The sequence below is a fragment of the Protopterus annectens genome, chromosome 16.part0 (assembly GCF_019279795.1).
Source record: "Protopterus annectens isolate FY-2018-M chromosome 16.part0, PAN1.0, whole genome shotgun sequence".
NCBI classification, from domain to species: domain Eukaryota; kingdom Metazoa; phylum Chordata; order Ceratodontiformes; family Protopteridae; genus Protopterus; species Protopterus annectens.
Window position 1 is genome coordinate 668,631,920 of NC_056750.1, and position 20,595 is coordinate 668,652,514.

The following is a 20,595-nucleotide window of genomic DNA, read 5'->3' on the forward strand; positions in this document are numbered from 1 at the left end:
ATGAGAATCCTTCAGTGGATGATGTTTTCTCAGTGGTCCTTTCAACAGCTCCCAATGACTCGCATCATCTTCATAACCCCATCATGCAAGAAACACCTCTCCTGGTGAATGGTCTCCCCTCAGCTCCTTCAGGGCAGACCCTTTGTCCCCCCCCCCCCCAGTTGCCACGGTGACAACGGATGCCTCCCTGATCAAGTTGGGGGGGGGGGCACTATCAGGACAGGACTGTCCAGGGCATATGGCAACAATTAGAATGCCACCTGCACATAAATGTCCTGGAGATGAGAGCGGTGCTTTTAACGTTGCAAGCCCTTCAGGACTCTCTTCCCACAGGGACTATAGCAATTCAAACAGACAATATGTCTGTGGTGTGGTACATAAACAAGCAGGGCGGAACAAAGTCCTACCCCCTATGTCGAGAAGCACTCAGACTTTGGCAATGGCCGATTTCCTCTCAACGGTTTCTGATAGCAACGCACATCCCCGGGAAGTCCAATGTCATAGCGGACAGATTGAGCAGAACAATCCTCATGCCTCACGAGTGGTCTCTAAATCAAGCGGTAGCAGACAGAATATTTCAGAAGTGGGGCCAGCCTTGCTGCGATCTTTTCGCAACCCCTCAAAACAGCAAGTGCCTCGACTTCTTCACACTCTTCCCTCTACCAGGCCATCCCCCCAGAGACGCTCTTGTTCACGATTGGCCCCGGGGTCTTCTATATGCCTTTCCCCCCTTACCGTTGATTCCGCAATTAATTCAGAAAGCAACCGCATTGAGATCCAAAATTATCCTCATTGCTCCGTATTGGCCTCGACAAGTATGGTTTCCGTTCCTGCATAGTTATCTACTGGAACAGCCTTGGCATCTGGAGCCCCTTCCGGATCTGTTGACCCATCTAACAGGCAAACTGCATCAGTCTCTTCATTCCCTCAACCACACAGCTTGGTTGCTCCACTTCCAGCCATAGCCAGGCTTCCCCTTATTTCTCTTCCTGTCCGTGATATCATTCTTGCCTCCCATAAGTCTAATACTAGGAAGACTTATGCGAGTAAATGGAAGCATTTTTCGCTCTGGGCACAAGCTATGTCCTTACATACTTTCCATGCACCAATTCATAAGTTTCTAGACTTTCTGGCGGAGCTTTTTCATTCAGGGTTATCGTCAGCCACTATCAGAGTACAATTAGCGGCCATTGCTAATTTTCATGTGGGGCTCTCAGAAGCAAATATTATGTCCCACAAACTTTGTAAAGCCTTTCTCAAGGGCATCTTCTTGCTTAGACCTCCCGTTAAGGATCCGCCTCCACAATGGTATTTAAATTTGGTTCTAACGTCATTGATTCTGCCTCCCTTTGAACCCGCAGCCTCTTGCTCCCTCAAGCTTCTTTCTTGGAAAACTCTGTTTTTAGTAGCCATAACATCTGCCAGAAGGGTATGGGAACTCCAAGCCTGGTCTGTCCGTTCCCCTTATTTGGTCTTACATAAAGACAGGGTAACTCTCAGAACAAACCCTTCCTTCCTACCAAAAGTTTCCTCTGAAGCAAATCTAAACTACTCTATTGACTTGCCTGTCTTCTTCCCAGACTACTCAAACAGGGCTGAACAGAAATTACATTCATTGGATGTTCATCGCCAACTACGGTATTATCTAGACAGGACAAAACAACTCAGAAAGTCAGATCAGCTCTTTCTCTCTTATGCTGAAGGGAAGAAAGGGCTTCCAGTATCAAAGGTTACTCTTTCCAGATGGTTGACATCCATTATTACCTTTGTCCACGAGTTGAGACACAGGCAACTCCCGTCTAGGCCTAAGGCTCATTCAACTAGGGCACTATCAACATCAACAGCCTTTCAAGCAAGGTTACCATTAGACGCCATATGTGCAGCGGCTACATGGGCTTCTCAACATACCTTTATTGCCCATTACAAACTTGATATAGCCTCCAGAAATAGAGCTGACTTTGGTTCCACCGTACTCAGGAGTCTGTTCCGTTGAGCCACCCAGGACCAAGGTGCTAGGGACGCTGTCCCATCCAACAAGAATGAAGGCGAGAATGACAACTTAACATTAAGAAGTTATGTTCTTACCATAACGTTCCATGTTAGTTGTCTTCTTCTCGCCTTCTTCTTGCGTCCCTCCCTCCTGCCCCCTAGCCTGGACAGACTTGAAGGACTCTGAGTCCTTCTATTTCATGTGATACAATATTTTACGGTTTCCCCGTTTCTTTAGTGTTACCAGCAGGGAGTCCGTACTTGGAAATAAGGATAATAATAATAAATTTATACTATGTGTTAGCTGCCAACGAGATCTGGGGAGTTAGTGCATGGTATTGTGGGATATAGGGCTGCCTCAAGCCGGTAAAAATGGCTCTCGAGCTATAGTATAGGCCGAGTCGGAGCCGAGGGTCGGTTCCGAACCCATCCAGCAAGAAGAAGGCAAGAAGAAGACAACTAACATGGAACGTTATGGTAAGAACATAACTTCTTATTACTACATATGCTCTTCCAGGTGTACAGATTTCACTTTGAATAAAACTGAAGATCCTGGGCATTTCTCCACTGTCAAAAGCCTAAAAAGATATTGCATTGCCTGTCTTAAATGACCTTTTAAACAGTGTGAGAGCGCCAGTGCCTAAAGGGGGAGTAAAACAAAGGCCTACTCCAGGCTGTTTCTAGTGCCCAGTAAAAAGGGAACCAGGTGTCCCCGTTTTGGACCCCTCTAGATTGAACATTTTCCTAAAGGTGACACAATACAAAATACTAATTTTTGCAGGTCCTGTTATTACTTCTGATCCCTCAAGTTGTGATGATCACCTTGAACCTTATGGATGCGTCCCTACATATTCCAATACAGAAGGACCACTGATGTTTCTTCAGGTTTAAGTCAGGGGGCTAGTCTTATTTTACGTCCTTGCCTTTTCGTTTGGCTACTGCTCCTTCGGTATTCAATGTTGACCTCCAGCAGTTGTATACTGCTGATCCAAGGGAATTCCTATCTAGCCTACCTAGATGAGTGCTTACTTCAGGCTCTGTATCCAGCGAAGGATGTGGAGAGGACCCTGTAGTTTGTAGTGAACTGCTTTCATATAATACTAGCAGCTTTAACCTTGGCACTGGACTAATAGATATGGTCTCATTCAGTTTTTTGCTGACTGGTCAAATTTATTGTACAGGAGCAGCTTTTTCTGTTGGTTTTAAAAGTTCAGTTTTTATGTACATGCCTGTTTTTTCGTATTTATTTATTTTTTATGTATTTTATAGGTAATATGATGAAAGGGCGTTTTTTTTACTGTTAACTATTTGAGATGATTGGTTCATTGATGGGAGGGATTATATTTTCTGGAGTACTTAAGTGTGAGTTTTTGGCTTGTATTTTATTCTGATGAAGTCCTGCTCTGTGAGGATGAAAGCTCTAAATAAAGTGGAAAAATAAGTGATTCTGCCTCGTGTTTCCACCTTTTGTGGTTCTAAGTTTGTCTGTTCTTTTGTGTTATTCTGGTCCTACATAATTGTACTTGCTAGATATGTAGATTTTCTTTGGTTTGGAACTTTCACTTAGATGACAATGTCATTGCTCAGGTCTTTAGTTCTTTTCTCAGCTCTGGTGTCTTCAGCATAATTTGACCCCCCCCCCCCCGATGTCTGGGTTTTCACCAGGTAGTTTGCTTTTCCCCCCACATTGCATAGATGTGCCATAGGTAAATTGGTGATCTTCCATAGTGCCTGCCGGTATGTGTACGTGTGTCTATATATGAGGGCATGGATCCCCCGTTTAAATTTAGGAGCGATGTAATTGCCTTGTACTTAGAGAGTTGCAGTGGACTTCGGCCCTCAGTGACTCTTAACAGCATGTTATCAGGGAATAAATAAATGAAACTGTGATGTAAGCTGCCTTGAGCTGCCACAAGATCATTTTTAGCATAGAGTCTCTCTTGTCTATTGGGCGTTAAAAGGAGCATAGAGAGGCTTGTTTTTGTAGCCTTTCTGCCCTCTAATAGAACAAAATTACAGCCTTGTACCCCTGGGGTTGTCTAAGTACTGAGAGAAACTGACATCTGTATGCATCTTATTTCCAAGCCATATTTATGATTGCATTAATGATTGAATTTCTCACTCATCTCATGTGAGCACTCCCACGTGGTTGTGCTGTCTTGCTTCTGATTCATTTACCTCACTACTTGCCATTAATTATTGTAATAGGTTGTGAGCTACTGTTGACTGCTATTCACCTATGTCGTATATGGAAGATGTTATTATAGCACCATTTTAGTCTTCAACTTCAGAGTCATCTGTACATGTGTTTTCTTTTCAGGATCTGTACATGGAGTAGTCTTTAATTGTATCTTAACACTGGTCACAGTTGCACTCTGATCCCTCCAATAATTGGTGTGTTTGTATAATCTTAGTATAAGACTAGTGACAGTAGATGTACAAGGTACACCAGGGCTGTGCAGAACCCTATATGTTCAAGTGGGAGAGGTTGCCAATCATAACTTGGAAAAGTTCGAGGCATATTTGTTCACTTAGTTTGTGATGCACAGTTATTTTAACTGGCAGCCTGGTTTGAACAATGTCTGCGGATTTCTGAAGCATTAATTATATCCCTGAATTGTGGTTTTAGGATGACTGAGGTGTCTACTTGTGCTTTTATGCCCTGCTATTGAAGGTCAGAGTTGTCCCTCTGTAGTAATAGAGCAGTATTTGGGATGATTCATTTCTGCGTGTTTACTGTAATGCCAAGGGCTTTCTGTCCTGCAACATTAACATTTGGGTATTTTTTTCTCATTCTAATTAATCCCTTCAATTGTTACAGCAAGGACAATGTACATAGGCATACGCTGCGACTACTGGTACACCTTCATCACAAAGTGGTACCTTCTAAACTGGAGTTCCTGAAGAAGGTACTGGAGCCTACCAAACAGGTAAGGGGGTTATTGCTGTTTCATCCAGATTTGTGTAGTAAGATTTACAGCTTAATGGATGGTTGCAACAGAATTGTGTTGTTTATACATCTGTTTGCCAGTTGAATGGGCTGTTCCACTTAATACCACAGTAAAGACCCAATACAGATCTGAAGTTGTTTTCATTTGATCTTCACCCTGAGGGGCTCTCATCTGGCACTGATCCGACTCGGCCACATACTTCAGCTTCGGATCCAAGCTCCTCCCCTACTCATAAGGCCCCCATCTCCCTCCCCTCCAGATTTCATTTGCCACTCTTTCAAACAGCAGAGTGGTCTATAGCTCCAAGTTTCTTCAGTGACTAAGAGATGTTCTTCATGTTTCACTGTTGCAGTCATCACACTTGGGTTATCTGCCTGCAAGTAACCCTCAGTCAGCCTGAATACCAGAGTCTTGGGATTTCTCCGTCGAATGCTGCCACCTCTTCCATGACGTCAGGTTGTTAGGGGTATAAAGCATGCAGCCAGCGCCATTACGTCAGCTTTTCTTGCCGCACGGGAGCCCAAAGCATAAGCATTTCGCAAGTGCTAGTCGGCCGCTACCTGAAATTTTCGTTTTTCGAGTTTCAAACCTGAAGTCTTCTAAAGCTAAGTACCCCATTGGGGATTCTTTTTTCTTGCTCTAACCAATATCAGAAAAAGTTAATAATTGTCTTGCTTGTGGAAAGCAAATACCTCACAGATTTTCATTCTTGCTGCGTCACCTGTTTAGGCCAAGACCACAACGTCCCTCGCTGTCAGTTTTGTGCCTTGTTTAACGCCCGAACTATTCACCATCGGGCTATCTTTGTTGCTAAATTCTTTTGCTCTCATTCTCCATATTCCGAAATGGCTTCGGTAAGCCATCCGACTACCGATCATCTTAAATAAATGTAAGGACAAAGACACAGAGACAGACGGCATTGATCCAAAACTGCTGACGACACTTCCATTAAGCTAGTCGCCTGTCTGCTGGTACTCACTGAGGCGCCTTCGCAGCCCCTAATACCCACTTCTACAGATCGTAGGCCTCTGATGAAACCAATTCAGTATGCCGCGAGATGCTTCGATTATGGAACATGCGGATGTTTCTACCTTGGATGGGTCCGGAGCCGCTGTGCAGGCACCTGCTTCTGAGGGTGTATTTTGACTTTCTGATCGTATTTAACTGACTACTTTGTTTCCGACTAAAACAACCACGTTTCTAAGGCCCAGAGTTCTCACTACGCCTAGAAAACAGACGACCAAAGCGCATGCTAAAGCTCCCATGCCACAGAAACAAATGCTTAGAATGGTTGAAGACCTTATAACTCTAAATAGGGAATGCCAGTCTTCCCACTCTAAAAGACAAAGAATTGATTTCCCTTCTGATTCAACAGACCATGAGTCCGATGACTCTGATCCCTCTGTTTACCAGGACATACCCTTATCTGCCTATGAGGATTCAGATGCAGAGGATTCCATTCCCTCTGCCTCCCCTCCAGAGGTCTTTTCTTTTGGTGAAACCTTGCATATCTTAAGAGAGCATTTCCGCTGGGTATGCTGCGAGATGCTTCGATTATGGAACATGCGGATGTCTCTACCTTGGATGGGTCCGGAGCCACTGTGCAGGCACCTGCTTCTGAGGGTGTATTCCGACTTTCTGATCGTATTTAACTGACTACTTTGTTTCCGACTAAAACAACCACGTTTCTAAGGCCCAGAGTTCTCACTACACCTAGAAAACAGGCTACCAAAGCGCATGCTAAAGCTCCCATGCCACAGAAACAAATGCTTAGAATGGCTGAAGACCTTATAACTCTAAATAGGGGATGCCAGCCTTCCCACTCTAAAAGACAAATAATTGATTTCCCTTCTGATTCAACAGACCATGAGTCCGATGACTCTGATCCCTCTGATTACCAGGACATACCCTTATCTGCCTATGAGGATTCAGATGCAGAGGATTCCATTCCCTCTGCCTCCCCTCCAGAGGTCTCTTCTTTTGGTGAAACCTTGCATATCTTAAGAGAGCATTTCCGCTGGGAATGCCAAGACTACCCACAGTCCAGAGAGAGACTCAGAGAATTTTTAGACTTGCCTCAGCACAGGCCTCTAGCTGTGCTCCCTGTCCTCACCCCCTGTCCTGGATATTGTAGATGATGTTTTCATGGAATCCAGTCTTACTCCTGATACTTTACCACCAGCTCCTAGAAAGCCTGACTGGTACTACAGTGTACCTGACTCTCTCAAATTTCTCTTTTAAGAATCCCACTGTGGATCCGGAGACCATTTCCCAGGGACCTAAAGGTATTAAGGCTACTACAGCCAAAAATCCTACCCCTTCGGACAGGGATTCGAGGGCTTTGGACAGATGGGGCAAGAAGTTATATACTTCTGCAACTCTTGCCATCAGGGCTTTAAATTGCCAGTTTCACATGTTGAAGTACCAGCAGCATATTATGGAACTAATTAAACAAAATATGTTGTTTTCAGATTTTGCAGAAAATAAAGATTTACAAGAGTTAATGCATTCTGCAAACGAAGTCAGTAAACATACTTTGCAGTGTGGTTTTGATGCCTTAGAAGCATCTTGCAAGGCTGCTGTCACTGGGTCTGTACTGAGAAGGCATGCTTGGCTGAAGGAACAGAACTTGCCAGACCATGTCAAAGCAAAATTACTAGATGCTCCATTAAACCAGGAATGTTTGTTTGGCACAAAAACAGAAGAGGTTCTTAAAAAGATGGAGGAAAAAGCTAAATCTATGCAAACTGTTAGATTTCTTAAAGGTACAGCCATCTGGATTAAGGAGGCATTGGCCTTCAAAAAATTGGCCCTTTCCGGTCCCTACCAGGTCTTCTCAGCCCAAACTCAGGGGCAACAGACCAAGGCTACATCTCGGGGTACACAGAAATCTAAACAATGGAGTGCTCCCCCCTCAAAAACAGGGAGTGGTAAGCCACTCCCTTATGGAAAATATTCACAATGACTTGTCTATCATCCTTCCCAGCCATGCCCAAGTACTTGCACCCCAGGAGGAAAACTCGCCCTGCATGCAAAAAACTGGATGTCCATTACCCAGGACAGATGGGTCCTAAACATTGTATCCCAGGGATACAGATTCTACTTCCACTCACTGCCAACCCCAAGCGGGTTGCCAGACCTTCCTCCAAACCAGTGGGGCAGAGGCTCAAAAGCAAGTACTTTCTCTTCTCCGTATGAGGGCTATTCAGACTGTTCCAGTACAGCAAAGATTACAGGGTTTCTACTTCAGACTGTTCCTGGTGCCGAGAAAAGAGGGCTCTTGGCACCCTATCCTGGACCTGTCCATTCTCATCACCTTCCTGGGGGTCCCAAAATTCAGAATGCTTACACTACAACAGCTGCTTCTTATGCTAGCCAAGGAGTCCTGGCTAGTCACCCTAGACGTAAAAGAAGCTTATCTGCACATCCCCATAAGGGAATCTTGCAGGAAATATCTACATTTCAGGGCAGGCTCTATGCACTATCAGTTCTCTGCACTTCCCTTTGGCTTATCTACTGTGCCCAGGGTATTCACAAAGTACAACTGCAAACAAACCTCACTTTCGACACAGGAACCAACTGTGAAAATGTAGTAAATATCAAAGAAACAGTAAAGGTTCCAAGCATGGCTTAGTTCAAAATATTTAATGGGTACAAAAAATACACAGGGTAAGCGCTTTCACAGACCAAAGCTCCGCTTCATCAGACCATAATAAAGCATGTCAGCAGTTACTCAAAATTTAAACAGGTTTCATCCAATACAAATCAAGTTTGAGAGTGATGTAATAATTGGCATTAATTAATACAAATGTACAAAAAAAAAAAAATATATATATATATATATATATAAAAGTTGTAGTTACTGATATGCTTAGACTGATAGACGAGAATAAATATAACCATCTCATTCATAAAAAAGCATGCTTACATATTTGGTTAAAAACTCAAACATCCTAATAAAAAACCTTAATAAAAAGTGCAAGCTCAATTCTTGCCAGGCAAACAAAATTCACTGGCAGATGACTTAAGCGGAAATCTTCTGGACCCACACAAGTGGAAACTGGAACCCGACTCATTCAAACTTCTAACCCACAGGTGGGGGACACCAGAGGTGGACCTATTTGCCTCCCCCCAAAACCATCAACTGAGCAAATTTTGCACCAAAAATCACCACAGCCAAGCATGAAAAGTGGATGGCCCTATCCTTTACATGTGTAAACATCTCAATTTATGCCTTTCCCCCTCTGCCTCTCTTCTCAAAAGTACTACTCAAGATCAAACATGACAAACCAAGGACAATCCTTATTGCACCGGACTGGCCCCGCCAGCACTGGTACCCACTCCTACGCAGTCTGGCTGCAGTGCCACCCTGGCACCTACATCAGATCCCTTCCCTGCTGTCCCAGCAAGAGGGACAGATTTTGCATCCTCGGCTGCAAACCTTGAACCTTGCAGCCTGGCTTATTCCCTGAATACACCACCAGCAACCCTCAGCAAACAGGTGCTGGACATCATCCTTGAGGCCAGAAGGCCTAGTACTAGGAAATCCTATTCAAAAAAATGGAAAAGATACTGTTCTTGGAGCCAGTCTCAAGGAAAGGACACAGCTGTGCTCACCTTACCGCAAATCCTAGATTACCCAGCAGCGCTGCTCCACAAAGGTCTATGCTTCTCTTCTATTAAGATTCATGCCTCGGCCATCTCAGCTCATTATAACACTGAGCCACCTCTCTTTTCTCACCCTCTGGTCAAACAGTTCCTGAGAGAAGTGAACAGTTTAAGACCCCCGAGGAGAGCTCCCACCCCTGCCTGGGACCTTCTCTTTGTACTAGAGAAGCTCATGCACCCCCCTTTTGAGCCTTCTTCTGCAGCAGAGTTAAAATTCCTCTCTTGGAAAACACCCTTACTTCTAGCCATCACTTCAGCAAGAAGAGTGTCTGAGTTACAGGCACTAATGTCTGTGGAACCCTTCATTATTTTCCATGCTGACAGTGTTTCCCTCAGGACTAAACCCATCTTTTATGCTCAAGACTGTATCCATTGTGGTTCTAAACCAATCCATTCATTTACCGACCTTTTTCCCTAATCCTCAGAATAAAGGGGAAAGGATCCTGCACTCTTTGGATGTACACAGACAACTTGGGTTCTACCTTGACAGGACTAAGCCTTTTAGAAAATCTGACCAGTTGCTAGTCAGCTTTGCTACAGGGGCAGAAGGCAAGGCCATTTCAAAGCAAACCATTTCCAAATGGATAGCACGCTGCATCCATTTCTGCTACAAACACCATGGAAAACCCTACCCCACAGGGGATCAGAACTTATTTCACTAGGGCTACCTCAACCTTTACAGCATATCTCAGGGGAGTCCCTACCAGGGACATCCTGGAAGCTGTAACCTGGAGTTCTGTACACACCTTCACCAAGCATTACCACTTACCTGTCTTTTCTAAATCAAGAGCTGGATTTGCCACAGCAGTCTTACAAGGCCTGCTAGCCAGCCCTACTGTTACTTGACTGCCTCCACCCTTCCTCAGCTTTGGGAATCAGTAGGTTCATAGGTTAGTACTAGGCTAACTGCCCTTGTGAGCCATTTTTTTAAGCCTAGCCAAATTATCCCTTGTGAGACTCAAACTCTGCACCCTTGCATTTGTAAGGCAAACACCTTAACAATTAGGCCACCCTCCTAACCCGTCCAAGTGTGATGACTGCAACGGTGAAATATGAAGAACATAGTACAGTTGTGTACATTTACCATAAATGTAGATGTTTGAGTGTATTCACTGTTGAAGTCCTGGTTACCCTCCCTCCAGCCCCCTGACTCTTCTATGCTTTCTACCTATCCTCTTTTTGGCCATATCTTATGGCTATGGCATTTACTTTTTACTGGAGTTGTTGCACACCATGTAATTGCTTCCTATGTTGGGGGCTTCTGACATCTGGGGCAAGAAAAACAGATGTAATGGTGTCTACTGCATGTTTTATACACCTGACGTCATTGAAGAGACGACCGCATCCGACGCAGAAATCCCAAGACTCTGGTATCCGGGCCGACTGAGGGTTTTCTGCAGGCAGATTAAACCAAATGTGATGACTGCGACAGTGAATACACTCTAACATCTACATATATGATAAGTGTACACAACTGTACTTTTTGATTTGGGTCTTCCATCTCTGTTTTCTACAGTTTTCTAACCTCCCCACCCTGCCCTTGTGCTCAGGCGTCAGTTCTGTGTTTTAAAAATAAATAAATAAAAAGTAAAACCTTTACTGCTACTTTCTCTTTTTCTCTCTCAGGATAGTGTGTGTGTCTGTGTGTGTGTTCCTGTTCGACTATGGCCAAAAGATTAAAGCATAACTTCAGGAAATGCACAGAGTGTGGGCATAAGCTTCCCCCATCTGATGGCCACACTGTGTGTGTGGTTTGTTTGGGGGTGCTGCACTTCCACTTAGAAGTCCTCCAGTTTAACCCCCCGCGCATTGATAGACAGGGGGAACAAACTTAACCTCAAAGGCCTCCTTCCTCTTCCTTTGGAGGCCTTTGCTTCATCTTCCTCCAACCCGGCTTCTGGGAATCAACCCCCTGCCAAGAAGGCCAGTGATGGGGAGAAGGCCAAACATAAGGAATGGCATCAGACCAGGAAGCAGTCCCCAAACAGGTCTAACTTGGCAAAACCCCGGACAAGTCCTCCCCAGATCTGTGCTCAGGCTCCCCTCACTTCTCATTTCTCACTGGAGCCTGAGGTCACTCAGGCTCTATCTCCTCTCTCTCTGCCTTACCTGGTGCCACTCTAGGCCCAGGTCGGTGGCATCCTCCATCCGGTCCTCTCAGAGCCTGTCTGAAGCCAAGGTGGACAGGATGATGTGGAAATTCATTTGGGCCCAAATTCAGTTGGGAATCCTCCCTGCTCCATTCCACTCCAGGGCCAGGGGCATACAGTCATCCTTTCACCCAATTACTCATTCTCCGGGCCGACTCCCGGGTTCAGAGTCTTTGCGTCCAAGGTTCCCCGGTGTCGAGGGGTCAGCGCCAATGGTCTTGGGTACCTCAGGCAGACTATTGCCCTGGGTGTTTCAGCTCTGGTGTTTTCAGAGCTGACCAACTCTGAGCCGAAGCCTCTGCATTGGATCAGAAGGGATGGCATTGACTTTGAGGCTTATGGACTCGTCTCATCATCAGGAAGCTCAGCTCCCTTGGTGCAGGGAGCAGTGTATCCAGCCGTGGCCATTCCGACTTCGGGGATCCACTCACCTTCTGCAATCAACGTGGTATAGAGGGGTCTCTTGGCCTCCTTCAAGACCTCTAACACTTCACTGTTAGGAGTCCATCCTGGCTGCCTCTCTTTCTGAGCGGGCGTATGCCATCCTGTACCCTCAGGGACAGGTTGTTGCCACTCCCCCCTTGAGGTTCTCATACAGGAACTTCCCGAGTTTTCTGAGTCCTCCCGGAATTCCCCTCTGAGGAGCACCCTCACAAGCACACGTGCAAGAGGAGGCATTTGGATTCCCCGCCGGAGTCTTTCACAGAAGATACCAACATGGAGGAAGGGGGAGGGTTCCCCTCTATCACCACCAGAGGATGTCTCCTTTGGAGACTTCATGGAGATCCTGCGTCAGCGTAGTGGGTGATCTACCCAAAAGCCCAACCTGGAAGAGTCCGTATTCCTATAGGCATTTGGCACAGGACCCTCTACCTCCTGGGTGCCCACCCTCCCACAGATCCCCTTGTGGATCTAATATCTATGGGGCATGAAAGGAACCTGATATGGTTGACCCTGTCCGCGGGTGCCCGGACAAAGTACTTCACACTCCCCCAGGCAGCATTGGTCCAAAGGGTCCCCAGTCAATGCCAAGGTGGTTGTGGCAGCCACCAAAAAAGAGCTTGCACAGGAGAGTTCTACGGTCCATCCTTCAGGGAGTCTCGGGCTATGGATTCTTTTGGCAAGTGGACCTATGCATCAGCCACATTTGCCTTGCGTGCGCTGAATTATTTGGCACGTAATCAGACTGCAGAGGGACCTGGTCAGAAAGGTTACTTAGTCTGCCCCAGGGTCTATGTCTGCAGAGGAGAAAGTTTTTTTCCTCCTGCATGGCCACCCTTACTTCTGTCTCGAATACTTCCATGAGTCTCCTATCACAAGCTCTGGCTTTGTGCCTTGAGTCCTTCAAGGTGTCTTACACAAATGCCTCCTGTGATTGTTCCACCTTGTTTGGAAAAATGGTTCGTGATGCTTAGTCCAGAGCGAGAAGGACGGGAAGACTTTGTCGTCTGGATCCGCTTCTCCACCTTGCAATGATCCTTCTCTAGGAATCAGCGTAGGGTTAAGATGTGGTTCTGGAAGTCTAAAGGTTCTCCCCAGTATGATTGGGATTCACCTTCTCCCAGAGGCAGATACGACAGATGCTGCTGTCGTGGCAGAGGGGGTCCGAAGAACCAAGGGTCTCTGGATTCATTCCCAGACAGACCCTCACAGCAGCTTGAAGGGTTACCCGACTGCCCGTCTCTGGAAGCATTCGGGGGACGACCATCTCTGCACCCAGCAACCTGGTAGTTGGTTACCAGTGATCATTGGGTGCTGCAGATCGGGTCTGTATTAAATCAGTGAATGCTTAAAATAGTGAACGCTGATTTATCGACCCATTAAAAATGAAACCTTACAATCTCGAAGACATGGAAGAGCGATTTTTTTTCCCCAGGGGAAAAAAAAAAATCACTTTCACCAAAAAAAAAAAAAATTCAAAACACAAAATAAACTGGGGGCTTTGCCCCCCCCCCCACTTAAATATACCAACTCCGAGATCGCACTACAATTGAGGAAATGGCAAAGTTCCGAAAACAGCCCAGTGATTTTTTTCCCCTGGGAAAAAAATCGCTGTTCCTTGACTGTGGGATTGTAAGGTTTTGCTCTTAATGGGTCGATAAATCAGTGGTGTTCATCGTGTTACCCTGCTGCAGTCATCACACTTGGATTATCCTGTCGTCAGGCGGTCCTGCAGTCAGCCTGAATTCCAAAGTCTTGGTCCGGTGTCGGTTGCTGTCGCTTCTTCCCTGACGTCAATGCGCCAGGGGTATGTAAGAGGCATCCGACGCCATTTTCTTCAGTCTTTCTTGCCGCTCGTAGCCCGAAGCAGAAACAGTTCGCAAATGCCAGTCGGCCGACATCTGAGATTTTCGAATAGAGTTTCAGTCCGAAGTCTTCAAAGCTATGTACCCCGTTGGGGAACCTTTTCTTGCCTCAGTCCGATGTCAGAAAAGTTAACAATTGCATTTCTTGTGGGAAGCAAATACCTCATAAGGACTTTCATTCTTATTGTATACCTTGCCTAGGCCCAGACCACGACGTCACTTGTTGTCGGTTTTGTGCTAGGTTCAATAAGCGAACTATAAAGCAACGCTTTGATTTCGCATGGCACTACTTAGGTAGGAAATTTAATTACACTATGCCGTCAGAGCAACCGACTACCGGTGTGCATAAAAAACGCAAAGATAGACAGGCAGCCTAGATCCAAGCCAGACTCCGAGGCTTCGGCTGGGCCGGTCGCCGGTTCTCCGGTTTTGAGTGAGGCGTCTACGCAGCCCCTGGCTACTGCAGAATTGGAACCCCAGACCGCTTCGGATTTTCTAGCAGAGTTTTCTAGGCTGACGCAGCCATTTTCTTTAGGCCCTACCGACGACATTGCAGAAGGAGAAGCCGGTGCTGTAGAAACACCTTCGGTTTCAGAAGGTGTCTTCAGACCGACTACTCACCATAAAATCTTATGCTCAGCTTAAGATTCCTCTAAAACCAAAAAAGACTGCACTTCAGTCTCCAGTTCAAGGCCCCATGCCTAAGAAACAGATACTTAAAATGGCTGAAGATTTGATTTCTTTAATCAGGGGTTCCCAACACCCCCCCCCCCCGACAAAAGGCCTAGACAAGAGGAGGATTATGCCTCCTCTGATCAAGTGTCTATTTCCTCAGGCTCCTCTGAGGAACAGGATTACTCCTTTCCCCCTTATGAAGATTCTGATGCTGAAGATTCCATTCCCTCAGCTTCTCCCCCTGAAGACTATTCCTTTGGGGAAACCTTACATACCATGAGGGAACATTTCCACTGAGAAGGTCAAGACTACTCCGACTCGAAGAAAAAGCTCCGAGAGATGTCCTTCAAGGATGCATCTGCAGTCCTTACATATGGGTTGTCCTGCCTCAGGCAGCCCTTCGGTCGGCCGGATTCCAAAGTCTGGGTCCGGCGTCGGCTGATGTCGCCCTTTCCCCGACGTCAGAGCGCCTGGGGTATAAAAGATTCAGCCTACACCATCTTCCTCGGTCTTTCTTGCCGCGTGGTGCCCGAAGCAGAAGCAGTTCACAAGTGCCGGTCGACCAGCTCCTGTAAATTCAGCTACCGAAGACTTCAAAAAAGCTAAGTACCCCATTGGGGACTCTTTCTTGCCTCAGCCGATGTCAGATCAAACGCTTAAAGTTAATAATTGCTTGACTTGTGGGAAACAAATACCTCATAAGGATTTCCATTCCTATTGCCTCCCTTGCCTAGGCCCAGACCACGACGTCTCGGCCTGTACTGCCTGTGCCTCCTTTAATCGACGCACTCTTAGGCGTCGGTCGGAGTTGCAGAGGAATTTTTTGGGGCTAGTTTCTCTTATAAAATGCCGTCGGAGACTCCGACTTCTCATTTAACCAAAAAACGGAAGGACAAGGACCGACACATGTGGACCGTGGTTTCGGCTGAAACCACGCCTAGGTCTACCGCGAGTGTCTCGGTCTCGGCTGAAACAGAGTCCTTGGTACTTCCGACCGTGGAAACGGTACAGCCGACAGCCTTGGCCCCGGAGGTTTCTTCTGAGTCGGTTACGGATTTACCCTCGGAAACCGGTGTTCAGGAAACTACCGACACCATTCCCTTAGACAAGACTACCCCAGCACGTGGAGCAGCCAGGCCCCCTGCATCCATGTCTATTAAAGCATTCACTAAGGCTAAAGCTGCTAAGCAACAAAAAACTCTGCCTCCCAAGACTATTTCTCAGGGATCCACTACAGGTTCACAGATACTAAGTTTGGCTGAGGATCTTATTTCTTTAATCAGGGGATCCCAGCCTCATCCGGACAGGGGCTCTCAACCCCCTCTAGACAAAAGGCCCAGGGCTGAGTCCGCTGATCCTCAGTCCTCTGATGAGGCCTCTGATGGTTCTGCTCTATCAGATTACCAGGAGGAGGCCTTCACGGCCTACAAGGATTCTGATGCAGAGGAATCCATTCCCTCTGCCTCCCCTCCTGAAGAGCTGTCCTTTGGGGAGACCCTTCACTCCATGAGAGAGCATTTCCAATGGCAGGGCCAGGAATTCTCCGATTCCAGGAAGAGATTAAGGACTTTTCTTCATTTACCTCAGCATAGACCTTTGGCCATTCCTCTTGTTTTAAGTGTCATTGATGATGTGTATTCTGAGTCTAGCACTACCCCTGACACCCTTCCTCTGGCTCCTGTTAAACCCGATAGGTACTTCAGGGTCCCGGACTCGCATCATTTCCTTTACAAGGCCCACTCTGCTGACCCAGAAACTATTTCCCAGGGTCTTAAAGGGGTTGCAGCTGCCACTACTAATCCACTCCACTCTGAAAGGGAGTCCAGGGCTTTAGAGAGATGGGGTAAAAAAGTGTATACTTCTTCCACTCTGTCTACGAGAACTTTAAATAGTCAATTTCATATGATACAGTACCAAGAGTATTTGTTGGATGAATTGCAGAAAAAGATGTCTTCTCCTGAACCCCTAGACCGTAAGTCACTTCAGGATCTGGTATATAATTCACAACAGGTTAGCAACCATTTCTTGCAGTGTGGTTATGATGCATTGGAAGCTTCATGTAGGTCAGCAATGACAGGTGCAGTCATACGTAGACATGCTTGGCTGAAGGAACAATCTCTGCCAGATCATGTTAAGGCTAAGCTTCTGGATGCTCCACTAGAAAAGCAAAAGTTATTTGGCTCCACTGCTCAGGAGGTCTTAAAGAAATTTGAGGAAAAGGCTAAATCTTTACAAACAGTCAAAGATTTCCTCCAGGTACAACCACCAAGATTCAGCAGAAATTGGCCTTCTAAGAATTGGTCCTTTCCGGAAGAGAGATATCAGAGGCAAGAACAGGCATGCCAGAGGTAGAGGGCAAGCTAGAGGCTCCTACAGAGGACATCAATGGCAGCCTCCTAATCAGCGAGGTAGTGCAGGACCAACAACTGCTGCACAAGGACAGACTCAATGACTTCACCTTGATCCCGCCAACCAGGGCTCAATTAGAAGCACCTTTGGGCGGAAAATTGTCTTTATTCTCAAGAAATTGGCACAGTATTACAAGGGACAAATGGACACTGCAAATAATAGACAAAGGATACAGGTTCCATTTCCATACATTACCAAAAAGAAAAGGAATGCCAAACCTGCCACCAAATCAAAGGGCAGAGGCTTTAAAACAAATTGCCAACCTATTGCAAATGAAAGCTATAGAAAAGGTTCCTCTCGCAGAACAAGGCCAAGGATTTTATTCCAGACTATTCCTTGTCCCAAGAAAAGAAAAACAATGGAGGCCTATTCTCGATTTGTCCGCACTCAATACTTATCTCATTGTGCCAAAATTCAAAATGCTGACCCTACAGCAACTCCTTCCCATGCTGGGCAAGGGTCTTGGCTGGTAACTCTAGACCTCAAGGAGGCATACCTGCATGTCCCTATCAGACAAAGTTGCAGAAGACACCTCAGATTTCTTGCAGGTTCAGAGCATTATCAATTCTCAGCATTGCCCTTTGGCTTATCTACTGCGCCCAGAGTATTCATGAAATGCCTGGCATCATTAATTGCACACTGCAGACTTCAGGGGATTCAAATATACCCGTATCTGGACGACTGCCTTATACAAGCGGACAGCCAACAAACTTTGGAAAAACATTTGAATTATGCCATCCGCCTTCTGCAGGCCTTGGGATACACAGTCAACATTCACAAGTCAAGACTTGTGCCATCCCAAAGAATAACTTTTCTGGGTGCGGAACTAGATACAACCACCCAAATGGCTTTTCTCACAGAAGAAAAACAAAGACAACTACCGGATTACTTCAAAAATCTGACAGAACAAACTCAGATGACTGCAAGGAAACTCCTGCAGGCCTTGGGTTACATGGCATCATGCATTCTTCTGATTCCACAAGCAAGGCTGCATATGAGAAAACTACAATGGTACCTAAGGAGTTTATGGTCTCAGCACAATCACAGCCTAGAAACTTTGATACCACTCATTCCATGCCTTCAAAAGGAATTTCTGTGGTGGGCCTAAGCAAGCCAGTCAAACAGCGGTCTGCCTTTCAGCAAACCAGTAACCAGCCAAACCATTACCTCGGACGCTTCAGACCATGAATGGGGAGCACACATGGAGGAAAGATGCATCCAATGACTATGGTCTCAGAAAGAATTGCGCATGCACATAAACCAAAAGGAAATGCTGGCAGTGATACATGCAATCGAGGCCTTCAAGCATTTTCTACATCAAGGCCACCTGCTAATAAGGACAGACAATACCACAGTTATGTGGTACATAAACAAGCAAGGAGGTACCCATTCCTACCCTCTTTGCAGACTAGCAATGAATCTTTGGGAACTTTCCCTAAAACTCAATATAGAGCTGCAATCCCAGTTTGTGCCAGGAAAAGACAATATACTGACGGACAGCCTAAGCAGAAATACCATGGGATCCACACGAATGGATGCTACACCCAGACATCTTCCTTCAGATAACACAATTTTGGGGAAGGCCGGACATAGATCTTTTTGCCTCCCACCACAATCATCAGCTGAAGAAATTCTGTTCAAGGACATACCACCCACAAGCATGGAAAGTGGACGCCCTCTCTTTCAGCTGGAATACTCTAACAGTGTATGCATTTCCACCTCTTCCACTAATGACCAGGGTCTTACTGAAAATCAGGACAGAGCAGCCAAAAGTGATTCTGATAGCCCCGGACTGGCCAAGGCAGCACTGGTACCCACTGTTACGATGCCTGTCGCACACAAAACTGTGGCCTCTACCACAATGGTCACTTCTTCTGACACAGCACAATTACAAAACTCTGCACTCCAGCCTGAAAACCCTGCAGCTGACAGCCTGGAGAATACCTTGACTCCTCACCAGGAAAAGCTATCCAAGAGAGTGAAGGATATCATCATGGAAGCTCGCAGACCTTCCACGAGAAAGGCATATTCAGCAAAATGGAAAAGATTCCACACTTGGAGCACCACAAAGGGCCTAGATGCCACAGTGATGAGCATGGCACATATCTTGGAATACTTGGCAGAAATGCTCCACAATGGCCTTTCTTACTCTTCCATAAAAATTCATGCTTCAGCAATTTCAGCAGAATACAATACTGATCCACCTGTCTTCTCTCATCCTCTCCTAAGGCAGTTTCTAAGAGGAATTAAAAACATCAATCCTCCAAGAAAACCACCATTGCCTACATGGGACCTTAACTTCATGTTGGAAAAGTTGACTTTACCTCCCTTTGAACCAGCAGCATCTTCAGAGTTACAGTTCCTGTCTTGGAAGACGGCCTTCCTTCTGGCCATAACCTCCGCAAGAAGAGTATCTGAATTGCAGGCACTCATGGCAGTACAACCATTTCTTATTTTTCATCAGGACAGAGTCTCCTTGAGAACCAATCCTTCATTCATACCAAAGGGTGGTATCCATGGTCTCATTGAACCAAGCTATTCACCTGCCTACCTTCTTTCCAGATCCGCAAAACAAGGGAGAAAAACTTCTGCATACCCTGGACATTCACATACAGTTACGCTACTACTTGGACAGAACTAAGACTTTCAGAAAAACTGACCAGCTGTTGGTAGCATATGCTGCAGGCATCCAAGGCAAAGCAATTTCCAAACAGACAATTTCAAAATGGATAGGAAATTGCATTCAATTCTGCTACTCTTATCATGGAAAAACTGTGCCAGCTAACATCAGGCCTCATTCCACCTGAGCCACAGCCACCTCCACAGCCTTTTTAAGAGGGGTGGCTACCAAGGACATTTTGGAAGCTGCTACATGGCGCTCCGTGCATACATTTTTCAAGCATTACAATTTGCCCTTATATTCCAGATCAAGAGCAGGCTTTGCTACGGCAGTCCTGCAGGGCATTTTAGCTACACCATCATTTTCTTAGATCCTACCACCCCCAGCTTGGCTATGGTATTCTACCCATATGTAAGGACTGCAGATGCATCCTTGAAGGACATAGTACAGTTTTGTACCTACCATAAATGTAGATGTCCGATAGGTATGCATCTGCAGTCAGGTTTCCTCCCTCCTTCCCTCTGTGGTATTTCTTGGGTACTTATCCCTCTTATAGCTAGCTGGGGTTATCTATTATGGTGTATTTGTTTTTTATTACTGTGCATGTTTGGAATATTTTGCATTTCTCCAGATTTAGCCTTCCTTAGAGGGCTCCTGGCATCTGGGGCAAGAAAAACTGAGGAAGATGGCGTCGGCTGACTCTTTTATACCCCAGGCTCTGACGCCGGGAAAGGCGACATCAGCCGCGCGGACCCAGACTTTGGAATCCGGCCGACCGAAGGGCTGCCTGAGGCAGGACAACCCATATGTAAGGACTGCAGATGCAT

At 46.1% G+C, this 20,595-nt stretch overlaps 1 protein-coding gene across 1 annotated transcript in view; it reads left to right on the forward strand.

Moving 5' to 3' along the window:
• The window catches only part of NELFB (negative elongation factor complex member B), a 529,115-nt gene that overhangs the window by 370,930 nt on the left and 137,590 nt on the right, over positions 1-20,595 (forward strand). Inside the window, 1 exon segment of the mRNA XM_044058168.1 lies at positions 4,811-4,919. Coding sequence (XP_043914103.1) covers positions 4,811-4,919 — 109 coding nt within the window.